A 26,362-nucleotide genomic window follows, 5' to 3' on the forward strand; every position below is an offset into this window, starting at 1 on the left:
GATAGTTAGGTAATTTTCACATTTGTCAACACCTGCTTTCTTTGGGATTGGAATTATTATATTCTTCTTGAAATCTAAGGGTATTTTGCCTGTTTCATACATCTTGCTCACCAGATGATAGAGTTTCATCAGGACTGGCTCTCCCAAGGCTGTCAATAGTTCTAATGGAATGTTGTCTACTCCCGGGGCCTTGTTTCGACTCAGGTCTTTCAGTGCTCTGTCAAACTCTTCATACAGTATTATATCTCCCATTTCATCTTCATCTACATCCTGTTCCGTTTCCATAATATTGTCCTCAATTACATCGCCCTTGTATAGACCCTCTATATACTCCTTCCACCTTTCTGATTTCCCTTCTTTGCTTAGAACTGGGTTTCCATCTGAGCTTTTGATATTCATACAAGTGGCTCTCTTTTTCTCTGAAGGTCTCTTTAATTTTCCTGTAGGCTGTATCTATCCTACCCCTAGTGAGATAAGCCTCTACATCCTTACATTTGTCCTCTAGCCACGCCCACTTAGCCATTTTGCACTTCCTGTCGATCTCATTTTTGAGATGTTTGTATTCCTTTTTGCCTGCTTCATTTACTGCATTTTTATATTTTCTGCTTTCATCAATTAAATTCAGTATTTCTTCTGTCACTCAATGATTTCTACTAGCCCTCGTCTTAGCCACGCCCACTTAGCCATTTTGCACTTCCTGTCGATCTCATTTTTGAGATGTTTGTATTCCTTTTTGCCTGCTTCATTAACTGCATTTTTATATTTTCTGCTTTCATCAATTAAATTCAGTATTTCTTCTGTCACTCAATGATTTCTACTAGCCCTCGTCTTTTTACCTACTTGATCCTCTGCTGCCTTCACTACTTCATCCTTCAAAACTACCCATTCTTCTTCTACTGTATTTCTTTCCCCCATTCCTGTCAATTGTTCCTTTATGCTCTCCCTGAAACCCTGTACAACCTCTGGTTTAGTCAGTTTATCCAGGTCCCATCTCCTTAAATTCCCACCATTTTTGCAGTTTCTTCATGTTCCACATCCTGGAGGACCTCCTCACTACGGATCAATTGGAATAAAAGTAAATCTAATCTAATCTACAGTCATAACCAATAGATTGTGGTCAGAATCCGCATCTGCCCCTAGAAATGTCTTACAATTTAAAACCTGGTTCCTAAATCTCTGCCTTACCATTACACAATCTATCTGAAACCTGTCAGTATCTCTAGGCTTCTTCCATGTATACAACCTTCTTTCATGATTCTTGAACCAAGTGTTAGCTATGATTAAGTTGTGCTCTGTGCAAAATTCTACTAGGCGGCTTCCTCTTTCATTTCTTACCCCCAATCCATATTCACCCAATATGTTTCCTTCTCTCCCTTTTCCTACTGCTGAATTCAGGTCACCCATGACTATTAAATTTTTGTCTCCCTTCAAAATCTGAATAATTTCTTTTATTTCATCATACATTTTTTCAATTACTTCGTCATCTGCAGAGCTAGTTGGCAAGCTAGTTGGCATATAAACTTGTACTACTGTAGTAGGCGTGGGCTTCGTATCTATCTTGGCCACAATAATGCATTCACTATGCTGTCTGTAGTAGCTTATCCGCATTCCTATTTTCCTATTCATTATTAAACCTGCTCCTGCATTGCCCCTGTTTGATTTTGTGTTTATAACCCTGTAGTCACCTGACCAGAAGTCTTGTTCCTCCTTCCACCGAACTTCACTAATTCCCACTATATCTAACTCTAACCTATCCATTTCCCTTTTTAAATTTTCTAACCTACCTGCCTGTTTAAGGGATCTGACATTCCACGCGATCCGTAGAACACCAGTTTTCTTTCTTCTGATAACGACATCCTCTTGAGTAGTCCCCGTTGGGAGATCTGAATGGGGGACTATTTTACCTCCGGAATATTTTACCCAAGAGGACGCCATCATCATTTAACCATACAGTAAAGCTGCATGCCCTCGGGAAAAATTACGGCTGTAGTTTCCCCTTGCTTTCAGTCGTTAGCAGTAACAGCACAGCAAGGCCGTTTTGGTTAGTGTTGCAAGGCCAGATCAGTCAATCATCCAGACTGTTTCCTTTGCAACTACTGAAAAGGCTGCTGCCCCTCTTCAGGAACCACACGTTTGTCTGGCCTCTTAACAGATACCCCTCCGCTGTGGTGCACCTACGGTACGGCTATCTTGTATCGCTGAGGCACGCAAGCCTCCCCACCAACGGCAAGGTCTATGGTTCATGGGGGGGTTCTGTGAATATGAATAGTAAATTCATTGTAAATATATATATGTCAATGGAGCGGATTGTGTTGTCAAACAAACATAAAGCCAGGTGCCCACATGCAACAAAAGTGATACCACAGCAAGTGACAAGATGGCTGATACTGCATTAGCGCTGTGTGCTGCTGTTTTCACATGCTCTGCCAAAATTGTCATGGCCCTGTTTTCAATAACACATTCACTGGGATTATTCATACAGACATTGGTGTTGTCATTCATACTGCTGTATTAGTTCTGACCCAACAATACAATACGTATAAGAGAAAGCACAAACATCGTATTTGGAGGTGCAATTTGCACACACGTAACACAGTGCCATCAAACACAGCAACGGACATAGCACTCATAAATGAAAATCCATATGTGAAACACTTTTGGATAACAAAAGCTATTGAGTATTTGTAGAGGTGTCATTTGAGCTCTATTAAAAATCTGATATATTTAAGATGCAGTCCTGGCTCAGTTAAAACTTCAATATTTGACATCTGATGATTACATTGTTCCAATATTTAGGCCTATACCAAGTTCTCAAATGTACAACTTCAAAGTTTTTGTATGCTATTTTTGATTCTATTTATGATGCCCTAAAGACTCATTTAAAAACCAATATTTTCATTCTTGCACCCCACATCAATTAAATACAGCAAAAAGTTAAATTTATTCTATACCAAATTTTGGATCTATGCTTCCTCCAAGTGCATTAAATGGCACTGCAATATAGGTGATTTCCTTTATTAAAATTGCATTCAGTCTGAAATAATACTGCCATCAGAAATCTTATTAGCTCTTATCTCAAATCTACTGGGCAAGTATTTAAAGAACATCAAAGTTTCGGATACTATACTGTTATTATCTGAATATATTGGCAGCATTGCATTAATTTTCACCAGTTTTAGAATTAAGTGAGTTGCTGTGAAACCACAAATTACCTTACACTAATAAGCTAATAATTACTTTCTCATACACAAATTTTATCCATGTATCACAAAATAGAAACTTCAGCTACTCCCACCATGTAAATGAACCATTATGTGCTCATAACCACATTGGCTAAATCTTTATACACCAAACTTCTACATCCTACCTCTGTTACCTAATAAACAATACTCAAAACATGTGTTTTGGAGAGATTCTTAATGCGGTGCATCACTGAAACTACATATTTTCAAAGCAGACATGTATAAAAATGAAAAACATCAAATATGGCATGTTAGCTTCAAAGATGGTAGTCACTTCTGACACCAATCAGTGGTGGGAGAAGAAATATGGTGTCTCAAACTTGAAGTGTTTTCAACTTCTGTGGCATGGCTAATATTGACGTAATTCAAGTGCTGCCACAGGAATTTAAGTGTTTCTACATGCAACTCAAGTGGTGGCCAAGTGGCAACGTTTTTGTTACATGTGGAGACCTGGAATAAGTACAAATAAAAAAAGTGCACACCATACCTAGTGTTTACAAGGTAACGGGGTAGTGTTGCATGATAATACATATCTCAACTGTAGCACTGTCTGCTGGAACATGAACATTGTGGGAAATTTCACGAAGAATTTGCCAACAAGAGAGAAAAGTGATATAGAAAACATAAGTGCCACGACAGGTCATCCACAATGAAACAGTTCTACTTTAATGCATATAGCACTTGACTGTGCTTTGAATGAGAAGTTAGAAATTGGTATTAAAAAAAAAATCTGAATAACGCAGTGTGGAAACAGAAGCTGTAAATACAGTAAGACTCTTGACTAGTTTATGTGGATTCCAGTGATGAATGATCTAAAAACAAAAAAAAATGTGAATTTTATAACAATTATAAATGAAAGAAAATTTTAAATTTTGTGATAAATAATTTTAAAGAATATGATTTAAATGTTAAATATAAATGACCATTTGCAACCAAATGAGGTTGGCCGCAGATGGAGTTTTGTCTAGGGTAGGGGTCACATGACCCACAGAGCTGAGAGCATGCAGGAACGTTTTCAGCGTCTTTTAGCGGTGGACACTGACTGGATGAGGTTGTTTACATGGCAAAGTACCACTTGGGTATGCAAGCTGAGTACAGCCTTTTGAATATTTATTTTGACCTTAGGACTGACATAACTGTGCTTCTGAAATACCAGTAGCTGGTTGTCTTTTGAGCACTGCGTAACATCTTTTTTGGATTCAGAAATACATAATTTGTCAGCAAACTGTTTTCCATGCACAGGCAGACATGAGACCAATTCAATTTGCAGAGTTGTATTACCTTATAAATAAATAAAAAACTTTTTTATTTTAAATTTATTGCATTAGTATTTGTAAAATGACTCTTAGTGTTCATTAAAAAATGTCGATCATTCCACTTGGGACCTGTGGAATGGTACATTAGCTTATTTGTTTTAGTTGTAAATATTTGTCATGTATTGTTGTTTTTCTGACATGTTCCACATCCTGGAGGACCTCCTCACTACGGATCAATTGGAATGAAAGTAAATCTAATCTAATCTAATCTAATCTAATAGATGAGCCATCTGCTAATTTTAGGTTGTTCACTTTCCCTTCTGTGAGAAAGTAGAGTTGATTCCTGTTGTTGGAGTTTGATAGGTATGACATTTCCTTCAAGAGCCTTCCTGGTTAGATGCATAAGAACATATTGATCTCTCTCTCAGCTATTTGTGATGCTATGAAGATTTTCCCAATAACATGATGACTAAGAACAGCATAGATGACACATTTGTCTTCTATCTGGAAACATGTTTTGATACAACCACTATCCCTTTAAATTCTTCCAACTGTATATCAAAACTATATTTGCCTTCTGAAGAAATGAATATATTGCTGAAGTTAAATGGAACCCATATCAGATAACTTACTACTACTTCCACAAATGTGAAATCTTCAAAACAGACTAACATCAAATGCACAAAAATGATAGTTTAGATGTAAGATAGTGTTTGAATGGCTTAATATTGCCCTGTGAAATATATACATAAATAAGTAAACAGACAAATACTGTAAACATGTCTCCATATCAATACATCACCATTGAGGATACTATAAATGCATCAGCAGATTGACTTTATCAACAACATAACTTATTTACCTAAAAAAAGTATTTTAATTGTTGGCTGCAAATGTCATTCATTGGATTTTTATCTTGAATTACAATAAATGAGAACTTTCATAAATAATTCAAAATTAAAGATTTTTGGATATATGCTTATGTATAATTTTTTCTTGTTTTGATGTAATGAATCTGCCCCCAAAGTTTGTGAAACTATTACTGATACATCCTGTAGAAGTATCTCACGATATGCTATGTCAAATGCTTTAATGAGGTCTAGGGAGATTTTATACCTCTGACGCTATTATTTCTTAATATTATCCCTTCATCTTCATATGAACTTCTTGGGCTCCATAGCATCATTTTTTATAGCAGTCATTTGTGTCAGTTATGAAACAATGGCCTGAGAAGTTTCTTCATCTAAAAAATTACTCTGTTTTTGATTTTAGGGTTAATTGCTCTGATAGTAACTGAAAAGGCAATATTAATATATCGTGATTTCTTCATTAACGAGGGGATCTTACAGGCTCGTCCTTGTTTATTGTTTATTGTTTATTTGTTTATTTATTTTGATCCAACATCAACTGATTACAAAAAAAGATTGTTCCAGTCTTCTGGATAAGTCAGAGCCTTACTTACTAGGGTTACATATTATTGTCTGGCACTTTTATCTACACAACTTTTCTAAATTTAGTTGAGACAACAGAGTTACATATATGAACTATACATAAAAAAATTTGTTATTGCCATACTTAGATTAAGGAATCTATAGTTTGTGACACAGTATTCATATCTGACATTCAAATATTTACAGTTTGTGACACAGTCTAAGAACTGAGGTTACATATATTTTTAGATAGATGGTCTTCCATCATACGAGTGTACTAAATCTAGAAACTCATCTATTGAATATACAGGATTGTTTAGGAGCCATAATCTTAATTTCGTTTTTAGTTTTGTAATGGGCAATTTGGAGATATTAGGATGGAAGCAATTCAGTAGTTTTATGTCTGCATAGTGAGGGCTTTTCTCATACAGTGTTGTTCTATGAGATGTGATGTGGGGTCTCTCTCTGCCTCTAGTGTTGTGATCATGTATTTCTATATTAAGTGTTTTGTTACTGTTTACTGCCATAATGATTATCTTCAGTACATACAGGTTATGAACAGTTAGTATTTTAAATTCTTTAAACAAATTTCTGCAGGACTCCCTGGCGCATTTCTTTCCCATAATTCTAAGTGCCTTCTTTTGTAAGATAAGTACACTTTTCATATTACCTTTACTGCTGGATCCCCATACTTCTATCCCATAGCTTAGATGGGATTCAAATAGTGCAAAATATATTTGCCTCAGAGTGTTGATGTTACAAAAAGATGTCAGTTTTCTTAGGACATATATGATAGTACATAGCTTTTAGCAAATATCATTCACATGATCAGACCAGTTTAACTCTGCATCAAGTGTCAGGCCAAGAAATGATTTGAAGCTCAGTGCCCAGACATCAATTTCCTGATGCACTACAATGCAATTTAAGAAGAAAAAAGTGGAAAAATTGCTTTTGAAAATTACAAGATTTTCAAGTGTTGCTAAGTACAAAATATTTGTAATTTATTAACATAGTCATTGGTAGCTAACCATTTAGCATAAAAGTCTATTAATCTAATGTTGTGGTATGTATTTTGCTAGTAGCAACATTTAAAAAAAAATCATATTTATTAACAAAAATACTGAATCATAACTTTTTAATAAAAATAACATATTTTTATTTTTAATTACCACTTTTGTGAAAACGCCAGTATTCACAATAAAATACAATTTGGTGCAAAAATGCAAACCATCAAATAGATAATAAAATACTTTTTTATTTCTAGAGGTGGAATATATATAAAGATCTTTTGCACATCTGTACTAATTTTTAATTTATTTTTATATGATCAGTAAATAAAAATAAAGAGATGTTATTTAAAAAAATATGGTTCAGTATTTGTTACTTGACATTTCTGTTTGTCAACAAACATGGAATTGGTATGAAAGAAAATAAACTGTATAGCTACTAATGAGATTTTAACCAGCAACTTTATAGTTACCAGTCTTCTACATTTCATACTCTGCCTACCAATGACTGAATTAATAATTATGAATATTTTGCACTTAATAGCACTTGGAAATCTTCAAAGGTGGATTGTTTGAGTTTTTCAGAAATTAATGACCTGGCAATGGCCTTCAATTAAGTATGAATAAAGTCAAAGAGGGCCAGTCCATAAGGCTTACTTGTAAGTAACAAAACAGATAGAGCTTATTCTAACTAATCACCTCCCTCTGTAGATATACAAAGAATTTGGTTTATACTTACCCATCAGTACAGATCTTAATTTTTTAAATAAATTAGCAACAGGAGATTCACTTTCCAACACTGATATGTAGTTTTCACTTGAACTGTTATATCCATTCAGAGCAAGCAGTGTTTCACGCATGATGGTCCACATCCAGACGCAAATACTGGTTGCTATACAGTGCATCAACGCAAATCTTCCTAAAATCTGTAGCTTATTTATTATTACCTGTGGAATATTAATGCAACAAAATTATCACAATGTATAACCTGTATAATGAAGGAATAAATTACTGTTCTTGTTATGGAACAATATCTGAAACATCTTTTTCCAGCAAAGTTTTAAGACTATTGGTATTAATTACAAAAAGTCTTATTAGAGTGAAAGGTTCAGAGCTATTTAACTCACAGACACACACTGTTAATAGTGACAACTGCTATCTACTTCAGTGTCTAATCTCTGAATTCTCAGCCTAGAGTAAATATGGAAATTAATAATTTCACTGCACTATAGACTAATCTCTCACAAAAAACATCAACTTCATGCATGTGCTATGATGTTGATGATAGTGAGTACATTAATTGTAATTTTTATGAGTCATGAATAAAATAGAATTTGATCGGAAATTCATCAAAATTATCAATACATGTCGAACAATAGAAAATCCAGGATGGAATGTAACAATACCAGAGAAGGAAAGTTGCTATTCACCATATAGCGGAGATGCTGAGTCGTGATAGGCACAATAAAAAGATTCATACAATTACAGCTTTCAGCCATTAAGGCCTTTGTCAGCAGTAGACACACACACACACACACACACACACACACACACACACACACTAACGCGCGCGCGCGTGCAAACGCAACTTGCACACACGTCTGCAGTCTCAGAGAGCTGAAACTACACCGCGAGCAGCAGCACCAGTGCATGATGGGTGTGGCGACTGGGTGGGGGTAAGGAGGAGGCTGGGATGGGGAGGTGAAAGGGTAGTATGGTGGGAGTGGCAGATAGTGAAGTGTTGCAGTTTAGACAGAGGGCAAGAGAGAAGGTGCAGAAGGGGGAGGGGGTAAGTAGCGGAAAGGAGAGAAACAAAAGGAAATTGAAAGACTGGGTGTGGCAGTGAAATGGCAGCTGTGTAGTGCTGGAATGGAAACAGGGAGGGGGCTGGATGGGTGAGGACAGTGACTAATGAAGGTTGAGGCCAAGAGGGTTATGGGAATGTAGGATGTATTGCAGGGAAAGTTCCCATCTGTGCAATTCAGAAAAGCTGGTGTTGGTGGGAAGGATCCATATGGCACAGACTGTGAAGCAGTCATTGAGATGAGGGATAACATGATTGGCAGCATGTTCACCAACAGGGTGGTCCATTTCTTTTTGGCCACAGTTTGTCGGTGGCCATTCATGCAGACAGATAGCTTGTTGGTTGTCACACCTGCATGCAATGCAGCACAGTGGTTGCAGTTTAGCTTGTAAATCATGTGACTGGTTTCACAGGTAGTCCTGCCTTTGATGGGATAGGTGATGTTAGTGACCGGACTGGAGTAAGTGGTGGCAGGAGGATGTATGGGACAGGTCTTGAATCTAGGTCTATTACAGGGGTATGAGCCATGAGGTAAGGGATTGGAAGTAGGGGTTGTGTAAGGATGGATGAGTGTATTGTGTAGGACGGCGGAATACCACGGTAGGAGGGGTGGGAAGGATAGTGGGCAGGACATTTCTCATTTCAGGGCATGACAAGAGGTAATCGAAACCCTGGTGGAGAATGTAATTCAGTTACTCCAGTCCCAGATGGTACTGAGTGACAAGGGTAATGCTCTTCTATGGGCGGACTGTGGGACTTTGGGAGGTGGTGGGAGACTGGAAAGATAAGGCAGAGGAGATTTGTTTTTGTATAAGGATGGGAGGATAATAGTGATCTGTGAAGGCTTCAGTGAAACCGTCAGTATTTTTTGAGAGGGACTGATCGTCACTGCAGATGTGATGACCACGGGTGGCTAGGATATACAGAAGGGACTTCTTGGTATGGAATGAGTTGCAGCTGTCGAGGTGGAGGTATTGCTGATGTTGAGTAGGTTTGATATGGATGGAGGTACTAATGTAGCCATCTCTGAGGTGAAGGTTAACATCAAGGAAGGTGGCTTGTTGGGTTTAGCAGGGCCAGATGAAGCAAATGGGGGGGAAGTTGTTGAGGTTTTGGAGGAACGTGAATAAGGTGTCCTCACCTTCAATCCAGATAGCAAAGATGTCATCAATGAATCTGAACCAGGTCAAGGGTTTAGGATTCTGGGTTTTTAAGAAGGATTCCTCTAGATGGCCCACGAATAGGTTAGCATTGGATGGTGCCATGCGGGTGCCCATAGCTGTACTGTGGATTTGTTTGTAGGTAATGTCTTCAAAGGAGAAGTAATTGTGAGTGAGGATATAGTTGGTCATGAATGTGTATGTAGTGTACACAGTAGACTCAAGGTTAATGACAACCTTTTGAAACAGACACAATTGCAGAGGATGCTCCATCAGTGTTTTCCTTTGTGAGTTTCTCTCTATGCAATAACAATGGAACCTCTTCTCTAGAGGTTACAGACAACATTGACTGGATGCTGTATGTATGAGGTGAAGATTGTAGTAAATACGTATGCAGATGACCTCAGTCTAATTTTAAATGATGAGCTAATTTAATTTTAAGTGATGAGCAAGATGAGATCAGAGCAGCTGACACACTCAATGAATATCAAAATCCAGCGGAGCCAGAATCAACATGGACAAATTTATTTACTTGGAGCCCAGTTCCTACATCGGCAGCACCCATTGCTGCTTGCAGTTGACAAAAAACACCATTTGGACATGGTCATCATGATGAATCCCTTGCCCGTGTTAGTGCTCAGCTGGCAGAAGAAGGTGCAATCAATGAAAATTGCACTAAGGAGCCAGAACCTGTGAAGTCTACACAGAATACAAATGGCTTATTACATCAATGCTTCTATATTATCCAAGTGCAATTGTGTAGTTCCAGTCTTACAAACTTCTGAAAAATATGCAAGATGCAGTGTGGCATATCTGGAGATATAGTTTGTTCAACTTGTCTTTTCTCAATACAGCAATACTGTATATCAACAAAGGTTTGGGGTTGAGTAATCTGTTCCAACATTGCATGATATTTTCCTAAAACATACAAGTAATACACTCGGGGTAGGTGCATGAAGCATTGTGGAAAAGATCTTCCAAGTGTTCTGAAATTCAAATTTAAGGTCATCAATTTATATTGATCCAGAATGCAAAATTAACATTTATGTCTACATCTACTACAAAGAAACAAGGTACTCAGCAGGAGCTACACTGAAGCAGTCCTCAGCAAGAGCCTACTAACAATTAATCCAGTGCATTCCAAAGCACCTTATGGCAACCAAATATCCTTACTCAAATTGGTCATAAGTTTGGGGAAATGTCCTGGCAAAGATTTTAACCACAAATATTAGAGGTATGTAACCAGATGCCATCACTGAAACTTACCCAACTCTTGCTAAGAAATATAACATCAAATTGACTCTCCCAGCCTTATGCATGTGCATAGGACTGAAGTGAACATGGAGCACATATATCTATGGTAGAAAACAATTAGTATCTGTAACTGGGTGAGGAAAAATCTCTCCACTATCACTAGAACTGCCACAAATTATACAGACACTGACCAAGTTTTGCAACAAGTTGGGGGTTTTTCCAAACTGGCCTGTTAGACACTGACATTTTTTTTCACCGAACTGAAGGACACTGATATGCTGGAATTTACCAATTATTTTTCTTTGAGAAACCGAAGACTTAAATCTCATCTAGGAACCAGATATGGACTGTCAGTGCATGGTTATCTCTTTGTGACTCTCAAGATAAGTTAAGAAAGAAAAATGACAGTAAAGAGTGTACACTAGCCAATAACATAATCACCATAATGAATAAGGCCATTGAGAAAATCATTTTAAATTACAAAGAAAAAGACTAAAAAAATGCAAAAGAAACAAATCATTGTCTGGCATTTTATGTTTTTTCCCTTCCCTTTAAATTTTCTTATTACTGATGAGTACAAGAGAAAAAGTAACATGTTTTGCATATGCCTAAACATTTGTAATACCTTGTAATTCTTACTTCAGTTCAATAGAAGGTAGTAGGTTTAATAGAAGGTTTAATATTGAATAAAAAAATAGTAGCATGGATAAGCTACTACCAACAGCATAATGAATGCATTATTGTAGCGAAGATAGGCACAAAGCCCACACCTACCATAGTAGTACAAGTTTACATGCCAATTAATTCCACAGATGATGAAGAGATTGAAGAAATGTATGATGTGATGAAAGAAAGTATTCAGATAGTTAAGGGAGATGAAAAATTAATAGTCGTGAGGGACAAATTCGATAGGAGGAAAAGGAAGAGAAGGAAAAGTAGTAGGTGAATATGGACTTGGGAGTAAGGAATGAAAGAGGAAACCACCTGGTAGAATTTTGTGCAGAGCATAACTTAATCATAGCTAACACTTAATTAAGAACTACAAAAGAAGGTTGTATACATGGAAGAGGCCCAGAGACACTGGAAGATTTAAGATAGATTATATAGTGGTAAAACATAGATTTAGGAACCAATGTTTAAATTGTAAGACATTTCCAGGGGCAGATGTGGACTCTGACCACAATCTACTGGTTATGAACTATAGATTAAAACTGAAGAAACTGCAAAAAAGGTAGGAATTTAAGGAGATGGGACCTGGATAAACTGAAAGAACTAGAGGTAAGGTAGGAATTTAAGGAGATGGGACCTGGATAAACTGAAAGAACTAGAGGTTATATAGAGTTTCAGAGAGAGCATTAGGAACAATTGACAAATACAGGGGAAAGAAATACGGTAGAAGAAGAATGGGAAGCTTTGAGAGATGAAATAGTAGAGGCGGCAGAGGATCAAGTAGGTAAAAAGACAAGGGCTAGTAGAAATCCTTGGGTAACACAAAGAGATATTGAATTTAATTGATGAAAGGAGAAAATATAAAAATGCGGTAAATTAAGTAGGTAAAAAGGAAAACAAATGTCTCAAAAATGAGATTGACAGGAAGAGCAAAATGGCTAAGAAAGGACGGCTAGAGGACAAATGCAAGGATGTAGAGGGCTAAATCACTAGGGGTGAGATAGATACTGCCTATAGAAAAATTAAGGAGACCTGTGTCGAAAAGAGAACTACCTGTATGAATATCAAGAGTGATCATCGAAAACCAGTACTAAGCAAAGAAGGGAAAGCAGAAAGAGAGGATTTATATAAGGCCGATCTATTTGAAGATAATATTATGGAAATGGAAGAGGATGTAGATGAAGATGAAATAGGGGAGATGATACTGCGTGACAAATTTGACAGAGCACTGAAAGATCTGAGTCAAAACAAGGTTCTGGGAGAAGATAACATTCTTTAGAACTACTGAAAGCCTTGGGAGAGCCAGCCCGGACAAAACTCTGCCATCTGGTGAGCAAGATGTATGAGACAGGCGAAATATCCTCAGACTGCAAGAAGAATATAATAATTCCAATTCCAGAGAAATCAGGTGTTGACAGATGTGAAAATTACTGAACTATCCATTTAATAAGTCATGACTGCAAAATAATAACACAAATTCTTTACAGACAAATAGAAAAATTGGTAGAAGCCGACCTTGGGGAAGAGAAGTTTGGATTCCGTAGAAATGTTAGAGCACGTGAGGCAATACTGACCCTACGACTTATCTTAGAAGATAGATTAAGGGAAGGCAAACCAATGTTTCTAGCATTTGTAGACTTAGAGAAAGCTTTTGACAATGCTGACTGGAATACTCTCTTTCAAATTCTGAAGGTGGTGGGTGTAAAATACAGGGAGTGAAAGGCTATTTACAATTTGTACAGAAAACAGATGGCAGTTATAAGAATAGAGAGACAAAAAAGGGAAGCAGTGATTGAAAAGCAAGTGAGACCGGGTTGTAGCCTATCCCTGATGTTATTTAATCTGCATATTGACCAAGCTCTAAAGGAAACAAAAGAAAAATTTGGAGTAGGAATTAAAATTCATGGGGAAGAAAGAAAAACTTTGAGGTTTGCTGATGATGTTGTAATTCTATCAGAGACAGCAAAGGATTTAGAAGAGCAGTTGAATGGAATGGACAGTAGCTTGAAAGGAGGATATGAGATGCACGTCAACAAAAGCAAAATGAGGATAATGGAATGTTGTCAAATTAAAGCAGGTGATGCTGAGTGAATTAGATTAGGAAATGAGACATTTTAAGTAGTAGATGAATTTTGCTATCTGGGGAGCAAAATAACTGATGATGGTCAAAGTAGAGAGAATACAACATGTAGACTGGCTCTGGCAAGGAAAGCTTTTCTGAAGAAGAGAAATTTTTTAACATCAAGTATAGACTTCAATGTCAGGAAGACTTATCTGAAAGTATTTGTATGGAGTGTAGCCATTTATGGAAGTGAAACATGGATGATAAATAGTTTAGACAAGAAGAGAATATAAGCTTTTGAAATGTGGTGCTACAGAAGAATGCTGAAGATTAGATGGGTAGATCACATAACTAATGAGGAGGTACTAAATAGAATTGGGGAGAAGAGGAATTTTTGGCACAACCTGACTAAAAAAAGGGATTGGTTGGTAGGACACATTCTGAGGCATCAAGGGATCACCAAGTTAGTACTTGAGGGAAGTGTGGAGTGTAAACATTGTAGAGGGAGACCAAGAGATGAATACACTAAGCAAATTCAGAAGGATGTACATTTCAATAGTTACTTGGAGATGAAGAAGCTTACACATGATAGTGTAACATGGAGAGCTGCATCAAACCAATCTCTGTACTGAAGACCACAACAACAACAATAACAGAATATTTAGCAACAAAAAACTGATATTTTTCCATAACAGCAGAATGAATAATGTACTAGAAAAAAACATGTTACATGAACCAAAAGATCTTGATAAGATTTCAAAGTGGTGGAAAGATTGGCAACTTGATTTAAATGTTCAGTAATGTAAAAGTTGAAAGATTGGCAACTTGATTTAAATGTTCAGTAATGTAAAAGTTGTACTTTACAAAAATAAGTCCAATCATACAAATATCTAGGTGCAATAGATTGTGGGTATATGAAATGGAATGATCATATAGACCTAATAGTAGTTAAAGCAAGTGGCATGCTTCAGTTCATTGGTAAGACACTGGGAAAATAGTCAATCTACAAACGAGATTGCTTACAAATCTCTCATGCAACCTGTCGTAGACCATTGATCCCATACATGTATGGAACCCACACTGAATAGGACTGACAGGTGATACTGAACATCCACAAATAAAAGAACAGTACATAAATGGTCACAAGTTTGATTAATGCATGGGAGAGCATCATAGAAATGCTGAAAAACTTAAAATTGTTGCTAACTGAAGATAGGTGGCAACCATCCTACTGAAGCCTGCTCACAAAGTTCCAATAGATCAGACTAACAGTTCACACAGAGGCATTTAAGCAGTCATTATTCTAAGATTTTGCACATCAATGGGTTTGGAAAAAACTTTAACATGTTGTACAGTGGTAAGAAGCCTCTGATGTACATTGAACAATCATTTCTAGAGTATAGATGTAGGTGTATGGAATTACCTATAGATACATTAGTATCTGATTCTATACTGAAAAACTCAAGATATGTTGTAAATAGCTGATATCTCAAGAGTAATTTAATTGCAATGTGCATGAACAAAAGGTAAAAAGCTATTGGGAACATATAGGTAAAAGCTGTTATTGTACAAGCACTTAACACATACACTCACAATGGAAATAACGCAGTGAAGGAGGAGGACCATAGAACTATGGAGAAAACATTTTGGTGATTTGATTTGTGGAATCCAGAGAGAGCAGTGAAGGAAGATATTATGTGGATAGAAGTGAAAGAGGCACTAAAGAACATAAAAGGGAGAAAGTCATCAGGATTGGGAAAAATAAGTGTGAAAATAATTAAGAGCAACACAAGACAGGGATGCATGTGGTTGTATAGAGTTATAAGATGAGTATGGAAGGAAATGAGAACTACAGAAGACTGGAAGATTGCAGAATTGTGCTTGTCTTTGAGAAGGGAAGTGAAAAGGATATAAAAAGTATAGGGTTTTATTCCATGTGCAAGATTCTTTGAGACGATTCTGGAGAGGTGAAGAAGAAAAACAGTGGAAATGCAGGTGACAGAAGAACAGTGTGGCTTCATGCCTGGAGTTCCACAGCAGCCTAAATCTTATATTTGCAGTAAGACAGATCCAGGTAAACCATTTGGGAGATCTACATAAAGAGATTTACGTAAAGCATACAACACTGTATTCAGAAATAGTTTGAGAGGTACTGAGAAAGAAAGGAATAGGGAAGAAAACTGTACTGTGGCTAAAAGAATTGTACTGGGAGATGCAAGTTTTACATGAAGACCCGTGGTCTAGGGGTAGCATCTTTGATTCATAATCAAAACGTCTTCGGTCCCGGGTTCGATCCCCGCCACTGCCTAAATTTTGATAAATAATCAGCATTGGCGGCCGAAGACTTCTGGCATAAGAAGTCAACCTCATTCTGCCAACAGCCTTATCAAAGAGGGCGGAGGAGCGGATAGAGGTTCAAAGCACTCTCTTGTCCTAGGGGTGGGAAATTGCCCCTAAAGGCGGAAGAATCAGCAATGATCAACGACATGAGGATGCAGAATGCAATGGAAACCATTGCATTAAAGACATGTAACGTGTATCCACAGTATATGTGGCCTGTAATTGAAGAAGTGTCATGATGATCTCTCCATTGGCAAAAGATTCCGGAATAGTCCCCCATTTGGGTCTCCGGGAGGGGACTGCCAAGGGGGAGGTTACCATGAGAAAAGATTGAATAATCAACAAAAGGATAACGTTCTACGAGTCGGGGCGTGGAATGTCAGAAGCTTGAACATGGTAGGGAAACTAGAAAATCTGAAAAGGGAAATGCAAAGGCTCAATCTAGATATAGTAGGGGTCAGTGAAGTGAAGTGGAAGGAAGACAAGGATTTCTGGTCAGATGAGTATCGGGTAATATCAACAGCAGCAGAAAATGGTATAACAGGTGTAGGATTAGTTATGAATGGGAAGGTAGGGCAGAGGGTGTGTTACTGTGAACAGTTCAGTGACCGGGTTGTTCTAATCAGAATCGACAGCAGACCAACACCGACAACCATAGTTCAGGTATACATGCCGACGTCGCAAGCTGAAGATGAACAGATAGAGAAAGTGTATGAGGATATTGAAAGGGTAATGCAGTATGTAAAGGGGAACGAAAACCTAATAGTCATGGGCGACTGGAATGCAGTTGTAGGAGAAGGAGTAGAAGAAAAGGTTACAGGAGAATATGGGCTTGGGACAAGGAATGAAAGAGGAGAAAGACTAATTGAGTTCTGTAACAAGTTTCAGCTAGTAATAGCGAATACCCTGTTCAAGAATCACAAGAGGAGGAGGTATACTTGGAAAAGGCCGGGAGATATGGGAAGATTTCAATTAGATTACATCATGGTCAGACAGAGATTCTGAAATCAGATACTGGATTGTAAGGTGTACCCAGGAGCAGATACAGACTCAGATCACAGTATAGTAGTGATGAAGAGTAGGCTGAAGTTCAAGACATTAGTCAGGAAGAATCAATATGCAAAGAAGTGGGATACGGAAGTACTAAGGAATGACGAGATACGTTTGAAGTTCTCTAACGCTATAGATACAGCAATAAGGAATAGCGCAGTAGGCAGTACAGTTGAAGAGGAATGGACATCTCTAAAAAGGGCCATCACAGAAGTTGGGAAGGAAAACATAGATACAAAGAAGGTAGCTGCGAAGAAACCATGGGTAACAGAAGAAATACTTCAGTTGATTGATGAAAGGAGGAAGTACAAACATGTTCCGGGAAAATCAGGAATACAGAAATACAAGTTGCTGAGGAATGAAATAAATAGGAAATGCAGGGAAGCTAAGATGAAATGGCTGCAGGGAAAATGTGAAGACATCGAAAAAGATATGATTGTCGGAAGGACAGACTCAGCATACAGGAAAGTCAAAACAACCTTTGGTGACATGAAAAGCAACGGTGGTAACATGAAGAGTGCAACGGGAATTCCACTGTTAAACGCAGAGGAGAGAGCAGATAGGTGGAAAGAATACATTGAAAGCCTTTATGAGGGTGAAGATTTGTCTGATGTGATAGAAGAAGAAACAGGAGTCGATTTAGAAGAGATAGGGGATCCAGTATTAGAATCGGAATTTAAAAGAGCTTTGGAGGACTTACGGTCAAATAAGGCAGAAGGGATAGATAACATTCCATCAGAATTTCTAAAATCATTGGGGGAAGTGGCAACAAAACGACTATTCATGTTGGTGTGTAGAATATATGAGTCTGGTGACATACCATCTGACTTTCGGAAAAGCATCATCCACACAATTCCGAAGATGGCGAGAGCTGACAAGTGTGAGAATTATCGCACAATCAGCTTAACAGCTGATGCATCGAAGCTGCTTACAAGAATAATATACAGAAGAATGGAAAAGAAAATTGAGAATGCGCTAGGTGACGATCAGTTTGGCTTTAGGAAAAGTAAAGGGACGAGAGAGGCAATTCTAACATTACGGCTAATAATGGAAGCAAGGCTAAAGAAAAATCAAGACACTTTCATAGAATTTGTCGACCTGGAAAAAGCGTTTGACAATATAAAATGGCGCAAGCTGTTCGACATTCTGAAAAAAATAGGGGTAAGCTATAGGGAGAGACGGGTCATATACAATATGTACAACAACCAAGAGGGAATGATAAGAGTGGACGATCAAGAACGAAGTGCTCATATTAAGAAGGGTGTAAGACAAGGCTGTAGCCTTTCGCCCCTACTCTTCAATCTGTACATCGAGGAAGCAATGATGGAAATAAAAGAAAGGTTCAGGAGTGGAATTAAAATACAAGGTGAAAGGATATCAATGATACGATTCGCTGATGACATTGCTATCCTGAGTGAAAGTGAAGAAGAATTAAATGACCTGCTGAATGGAATGGACAGTCTAATGAGTACACAGTATGGTTTGAGAGTAAATCAGAGAAAGACTAAGGTAATGAGAAGTAGTAGAAATGAGAACAGCGAGAAACTTAATATCAGGATTGATGGTCACGAAGTCAGTGAAGTTAAGGAATTCTGCTACCTAGTCAGTAAAATAACCAATGACGGATGGAGCAAGGAGGACATCAAAAACAGACTTGCTATGGCAAAAAAAGGCATTTCTGGCCAAGAGAAGTCTACTAATATCAAATACCAGCCTTAATTTGAGGAATACATTTCTGAGGATGTACGTCTGGAGTACAGCATTGTATGGTAGTGAAACATGGACTGTGGGAAAACCGGAACAGAAGAGAATCGAAGCATTTGAGATGTGGTGCTGTAGACGAATGTTGAAAATTAGGTGGACTGATAAGGTAAGGAATGAGGAGGTTCTATGCAGAATCGGAGAGGAAAGGAATATGTGGAAAACATTGATAAGGAGAAGGGACAGGATGATAGGACATCTGCTAAGACATGAGGGAATGACTTCCATGGTGGTAGAGGGAGCTGTAGAGGGCAAAAACTGTAGAGGAAGACAGAGATTGGAATACGTCAAGCAAATAATTGAGGACGTAGGTTGCAAGTGCTACTCTGAGATGAAGAGGTTAGCACAGGAAAGGAATTCGTGGCGGGCCGCATCAAACCAGTCAGTAGACTGATGACCCAAAAAAAAAAAAAAAAAAAAAAAAAGAGAAGAGTGAGAACAAGACATCTGACACAGAGAAATTGTCTGAAACAAAGAAGAGCATTATCTCCATTACTTTTCATACACAAGTGAGACAAATTGGGGAAATGATGGCAGCAATGTTATTTGCCGATAATTTGATGGTATGGGGGAACAATGAGGAAGTACAGAAGCAGTTACTTGTTTTGGAAGAAGTTATGCAAGAATATGGCCTAAAATTAAATGGAAAGAGATGTGAATTGGTGATCATTACAAGAAGAAAAGCTAGACCTATAATAAAATGATACTGGCAAGGGAGCATTTGAAAACAGCAGAAAGTTTAAATACCTGGGAGTATGCCAAAGGAAAATGGAAGGAATGATCAAGAAATACGTGAACTGGCAAGGCAATCTGATAATCTCACAGGGATTGAAGGGAGCATGATACAGAACAAAGAAGTCCCTCAGAACAGTAAGAAGATGATTTATTAAACATTCAATAATAATTCCTTTTTACACGATAAAATATGGATTATAAAGAGAAGAGAAAGAAGTAATGTGCAAGTAAATGGAAATGAAGGTTTTTAGAAGTAAGCAATAACAGAAAAGATGAGAAATGAAAGAGCAAGGAGAGAATACACAAACAACCCCTATGAGATAACATGAAGGAAAGAAGATTAAAGTGGTGCGGATGAAAATGCTGGAGATTAGGATGGCTGGCAGGAGACTAAGGGGAGGCTAAGGACAATTAGATAAAAGGGATGTAAGGTAACATCCTGAAGAGATGAAAAGACTAGTCCAAAGTAGTGACAGAGAGGCGGTGGAAGACTGCAGGGAATAGAGAGGCTTGTGTTCCAAGCAGACTCTGCCAGTGAAAAGAAACTGTACAAGGTAATGATGATGATGATGATGATTATGATGACAAATCACATATACTAGGTCATAATGTGACTGATTCTAGCTTTGTCACATTAGTAAATGTCTGTGCCTGTTTCTAATAACCATTTGCTCTGAAGAGGGCAAAAGATTTTACAGCTCAACAATTTTTGAAGTATAATGCTCCAAACAAAAAGCTAAAAAGTTAATTATGATATGTTGTTGAATCATTACATAAAAGTATGCAGTATTGTTTTAAGAATGGAGGAAAAACAGTGAAGAATATTACAGAGGTGAACTAGCTCTAGACCTGAGAAGTAAGTGTTTCATGCGTACTCAGACAACTCCAACATTGCTGTGAAGTAGTCTTCTTGGAGGATGTGAAACTAATATGAACCAGTAACAGGGAAAATTTAGGAAAGAAGGAGGAAGGAAATATTGATATTAAGTCTTCAATAAATGTGGTACTGTACATACTTACATTTGAATATTTGAATATGAAAAACAGTTGGAAAAATGAGTACACAGGATAAATAATATCCAGGACAAGCATAAGAACATTCGTACAAGAATGAATTTCATCTGTTGCTGATGTCAACGAAATAAATTCTGATCCTATTAGAAGTCCATAGTGTGTTAGATGTCCAAAGCAGAACACTGTAAAGAAAAATTTCCATTAGTTTTGAAAAGCAGTATGATCCTTCAAAATAAAATTTGTGGTTGGTATACCTTACCTGCAGCCCCCAATTTGAGATAAAAACTCCCAGAATGTCGTCCTTGACTGAAACAGTATTGATGCACTGTTGTTTCTTCTGGCATATCTTCAACATTTTTTGCTAATTTGGCACTCGGCAGAGTCACTGAGACATTCAGGTCACCCACTGGTGACTCCACATATTCAACATACTCCACTGACTCAGATTCTGTAAATTTAATTTGGAGATTATTTCACACTACATTTCTGGTGGTGTGAGTGCAAATGGAGCTACATGAATCAGTTACGTGTATGAAATGTGAAGTGCTAGTAATGATTCAGCTATTAAAATTAATAGCTGATGTTCACACTTTGAAGTGTTGTCACTTGAATTTGAAATCTCTGTGTAACAATGAAAGATATTTCCATTTAACGTTTGTCAATACAAGTATAAATTTCAAAAACTAATAAAACATTGTATTTGATGCAGAGAGTTCTGTATCATTTTGTGATGGTGAAGTGGTTGCACTTGTGTTAGAAACATGTGGAAAATTTACAACATTTTAAGAACAGATGGCTTTTGAATGACTGAATTTCTTTCCTGAAAGGTGGCATGCAACATTCTGCAGAATACCTCCCTGTCATCTCATATTCTCTTATTTGCTCACAACCTTTGTGAGTTCCCTCTGCTGAATAATCCAGTTAACTCTAATGAAATAGCTTTGAACTGCAAAATTAACTGGTTTCTGTAAAGGACATAGCCTACTAGGTACAAGAAACCTTATTTGATATCTGTGTAAACTAGGTAATGAATTCCCTGCGTTAATATGTTCCTGCTCTCTCAAAATATTTTGAATTCTTCAACCACGGGAACTTATTGGGGCATCTGAAGTAGAATGGTAGAGATAGCATAGGAAACTATCTCATTCAAAGCAAACATATGAAGAGTACCCCATGCAAAAAGTCAAAAATCCTGTACAAGAACATTTTTCATGGCAAAAATACAGCAACAACATTTATCAAAGTATTACTACAATACGTTTCATACTGGTACAAAATTAATCTGAGGGGCATTATGGATGACTCTGTTATGTATAAATGACTAAATTAAGAACGAGGAAATTAAAACATGTTCGATATGTAAATGGACAACTAATAGTCTTAACAAATGTAAACAATCAAAAAGCAGCTCTGAAGCCGGTGTCAAAAGTGATGTTAGTGACCGGACTGGAGTAGGTGGTGGCAGGAGGATGTATGGGACAGGTCTTGAATCTAGGTCTATTACAGGGGTATGAGCCATGAGGTAAGGGACTGGGAGCAGGGGTTGTGTAAGAATGGACAAGTGTATTGTGTAGGTTTCGTGGACAGCGGAATACCACGGTAGGAAGGGTGGGAAGGATAGTGGGCAGGACATTTCTCATTTCAGGGCATGACAAGAGGTAATCAAAACCCTGGTGGAGAATGTAATTCAGTTACTCCAGTCCCAGATGGTACTGAGTGACAAGGGTAATGCTCTCCTATGGGCGGACTGTGGGACTTTGGGAGGTGGTGGGAGACTGGAAAGATAAGGCACAGGAGATTTGTTTTTGTACAAGGATGGGAGGATAATAGTGATCTATGAAGGCTTCAGTGAGACCGTCGGTAGTTTTTGAGAGGGCTGATTGTCACTACAGATGTGATGACTGCGGGTGGCTAGGCTGTACAGAAGGGACTTCTTGGTATGGAATGGGTGGCAGCTGTCAAATTGGAGTTATAGCTGGTGGTTAGTAGGCTTGATATGGATGGAGGTACTAATATAGCCATCTGTGAGGTGGAGGTCAACATCTAGGAAGGTGGCTTGTTGGGTTGAGTAGGACCAGGTGAATCAAATGGGGAGGAAGTTGTTGAGGTTCTGGAGGAACGTGAATAAGGTGTCCTCACCTTCAATCCAGATAGCAAAGATGTCATCAATGAATCTGAACCAGGTGAGGGGTTTAGGATTCTGGGTTTTTAAGAAGGATTCTTCTAGATGGCCCATGAATAGGTTAGCATAGGATGGTGCCATGCAGGTGCCCATAGCCGTACCGCGGATTTGTTTGTAGGTAATGCCTTCAAAGGAGAAGTAATTGTGAAAGGTAGTGTTCGATAGCAGTAAGGCCATGGGCATTAGGAATATTGTGTACAGGGAGGTGGCATCAATAGTGACAAGCAGGGCACCATGTGGTAAAGGGAAAGGAACTGTAGCGAATCGATCGAGGAAATGGTTGGTATCTTTTATATAGAAGAATAGGTTCTGGGTAATAGCATGAAGGTGTTGGTCTACAAGAGCGGAGATTCTCTCAGTGGGGGCACAATAACCAGCCACAATGGGGCATCCTGGGTTTATGGACTTTAGCAAGCATGTAGAAGGTGGGAGTGTGGGGAGTTGTAGGGGTAAGTAGGGAGATGGACTCTGTGGAGAGGTTCTGGGATGGGCCTAAGGATTTGAGTAGTGACTAGAGATCCTGCTGGTTGTCGCATCTGCAGTGACGGGCAGTCTTTCTCTAAATATACCAAGGGTCTCACTGCAGCCTTCACTAACCATAATTATCCTCCCATCCTATTACAAAAACAAATCTCCCGTGCCTTATCTTTCCAGTCTCCTAAATGCAAGACCTGTCCCATACATCCTCCCACCGCCACCTACTCCAGTCCGGTCACTAAACATCACCTATCCCATCAATGGCTGGGCTACCTGTGAAACCAGTCATGTGATTTACAAGCTAAGCTGCAACCACTGTGCTGCATTCTATGTAGGCATGACAATCAACAAGCTGTCTGCCCACATGAATGGCTACTGACAAACTGTGGCCAAACAACAAGTGGACCATCCTGTTGCTGAACACGCTGTGAAACATGATACCCCTCATCTCAATGACTGCTTCACAGCCTGTGCCATATGGATCCTTCCCACCAACACCAGCTTTTCTGAATAGCGCAGATGGAACTTTCCCTGCAATACATCCTACATTCCCGTAACCACCGGCTGGGATGGCTGAGTGGTTTTAGGCACTACAGTCTGGAACTGCACAACTGCTACAGTCGCAGGTTAAAATCCTGCCTCGGGCATGGATGTGTGTGATGTCCTTAGGTTAGTTAGGTTTAAGTAGGTCTAAGTTCTAGGGGACTGATGACCTCAGAGGTTAAGTCCCATAGTGCTCACCCATTTGAACCATTTTTTTTTTCCCCGTAACGCTCCTGGCCTCAACCTCCATTAGCACTGTCCTCACCCATAAACAGCCCATTCCCTGTTCCCATTCCAGCACTACACAGCCGTCATTTCACCACCACACCCAGTCTTTTAATTTATTTTTATTTGTCTCCTTTCTGCTGTTTCCCCCCTTCTCCCTCCTCACCTTCTCTCCTGCCCTCCGTCCAAACTGCATCACTGCACTGTCCGCCTCTCCCACCATACTATCCCTGCCCCTCCCCACCCCAGCCTCCTCCTTACCCCCACCCAGTCGCCACTCCCATCATGCACTGGTGCTGCTGCTCACAGTGTAGTTTCAGCTCTCTGAGACTGCAGAAGTGTGTGTGTGTGTGTGTGTGTGTGTGTGTGTGTGTGTGTGTGTGTGTGTGTGTGCGCGCGCGCATCTACTGCTCACAAAGGCATTAATGGCTGAAAGCTATGAATATGTGAATCTTTTTATTTTGCCTATCGCGACTCAGCATCTCCACTATATGGTGAGTAGCGACTATCCTTCTCTGGTATTGTTACATTCCATCCTAGATTTTCCATTGTTTGATTTTTGCCTGATGCCATTTCTTCAGTCCTAACCCTGTGCTGTTTTCCTTTGTAACTACTTTCGTTTGCATCGCTACACTCAATGTGCATCCCTCTTTCTTTTTTCCCTGTGTTTCTCTTGTTGCCTTACAGGCCGCACTGCATGCTCTACTTATGAGCCACACTGTATCAACCTACTCAGCCGCACGCAACAGACGGCCTCAAGACCATGCTGATTGTTGGTGCAGCATCTTATGTCCCACATTACTCCCGCCGATATAATCATGCCTATACCTTCAAACTGATCACGTTCCCTGTGTCAGTTCTCGTATTTTTGCATGTTATCTCCCACACTTTCCCAGTGCCACACGATGTTACATCTCTAAATATGAACCCCTCCGCACCCCCCCACACTTTCTCTGTTCTATTCCTGCTCACACCCACTAAATGCACCTCATCCAGTCACATCTGCCGTCCCTCTTTCTTTACGCTTATCTGCCCTAAAACCTGCTACCCACAGTAACATACGTGTGTGTGTGTGTCTATATATATATATATATATATATATATATATATATATATATATATATATATATATATATATGAAGGAAACATTCCACGTGGGAAAAATTATATATAAAAACAAAGATGAGGTGACTTACCGAACAAAAGCGCTGGCAGGTCGATAGACACACAAACATACACACAAAATTCAAGCTTTCGCAACAAACTGTTGCCTCATCAGGAAAGAGGGAAGGAGAGGGGAAGACGAAAGGAAGTGGGTTTTAAGGGAGAGGGTAAGGAGTCATTCCAATCCCGGGAGCGGAAAGACTTACCTTAGGGGGAAAAAAGGACAGGTATACACTCGCACACACGCACATATCCATCCACACATACAGACACAAGCAGACATATTTAAAGACAAAGAGTTTGGGCAGAGATGTCAGTCGAGGCCGAAGTGTAGAGGCAAAGAAGTTGTTGAAAGACAGGTGAGGTATGAGTGGCGGCAACTTGAAATTAGCGGAGATTGAGGTCTGGCGGATGACGAGAAGAGAGGATATACTGAAGGGCAAGTTCCCATCTCCGGAGTTCGGATAGGTTGGTGTTGGTGGGAAGTATCCAGATAACCCGGACGGTGTAACACTGTGCCAAGATGTGCTGGCTGTGCACCAAGGCATGTTTAGCCACAGGGTGATCCTCATTACCAACAAACACTGTCTGCCTGTGTCCATTCATACGAATGGACAGTTTGTTGCTGGTCATTCCCACATAGAATGCATCACAGTGTAGGCAGGTCAGTTGGTAAATCACGTGGGTGCTTTCACACGTGGCTCTGCCTTTGATCGTGTACACCTTCCGGGTTACAGGACTGGAGTAGGTGGTGGTGGGAGGGTGCATGGGACAGGTTTTGCATCGGGGGCGGTTACAAGGATAGGAGCCAGAGGGTAGGGAAGGTGGTTTGGGGATTTCATAGGGGTGAACTAACAGGTTACGAAGGTTAGGTGGACAGCGGAAAGACACTCTTGGTGGAGTGGGGAGGATTTCATGAAGGATGGATCTCATTTCAGGGCAGGATTTGAGGAAGTCGTATCCCTGCTGGAGAGCCACATTCAGAGT

The 26,362-nt window shown here is 39.0% G+C and overlaps 1 protein-coding gene across 1 annotated transcript in view; it reads right to left on the reverse strand.

Annotated features, from left to right (window-relative positions):
* Positions 1 to 26,362, reverse strand: part of LOC126474747 (proton channel OtopLc-like) — a 134,720-nt gene that overhangs the window by 23,559 nt on the left and 84,799 nt on the right. Inside the window, exons 6-8 of the mRNA XM_050102224.1 lie at positions 21,044 to 21,232; positions 20,791 to 20,966; positions 7,675 to 7,882 (exon numbers count right to left, since the gene is read on the reverse strand). Of these exons, the coding sequence (XP_049958181.1) occupies positions 7,675 to 7,882; positions 20,791 to 20,966; positions 21,044 to 21,232 (573 nt within the window). The remainder of the gene's footprint in view (positions 1 to 7,674; positions 7,883 to 20,790; positions 20,967 to 21,043; positions 21,233 to 26,362) is intronic.

The sequence above is a fragment of the Schistocerca serialis genome, chromosome 4 (genome assembly GCF_023864345.2).
Source record: "Schistocerca serialis cubense isolate TAMUIC-IGC-003099 chromosome 4, iqSchSeri2.2, whole genome shotgun sequence".
Classification (NCBI taxonomy): domain Eukaryota; kingdom Metazoa; phylum Arthropoda; class Insecta; order Orthoptera; family Acrididae; genus Schistocerca; species Schistocerca serialis.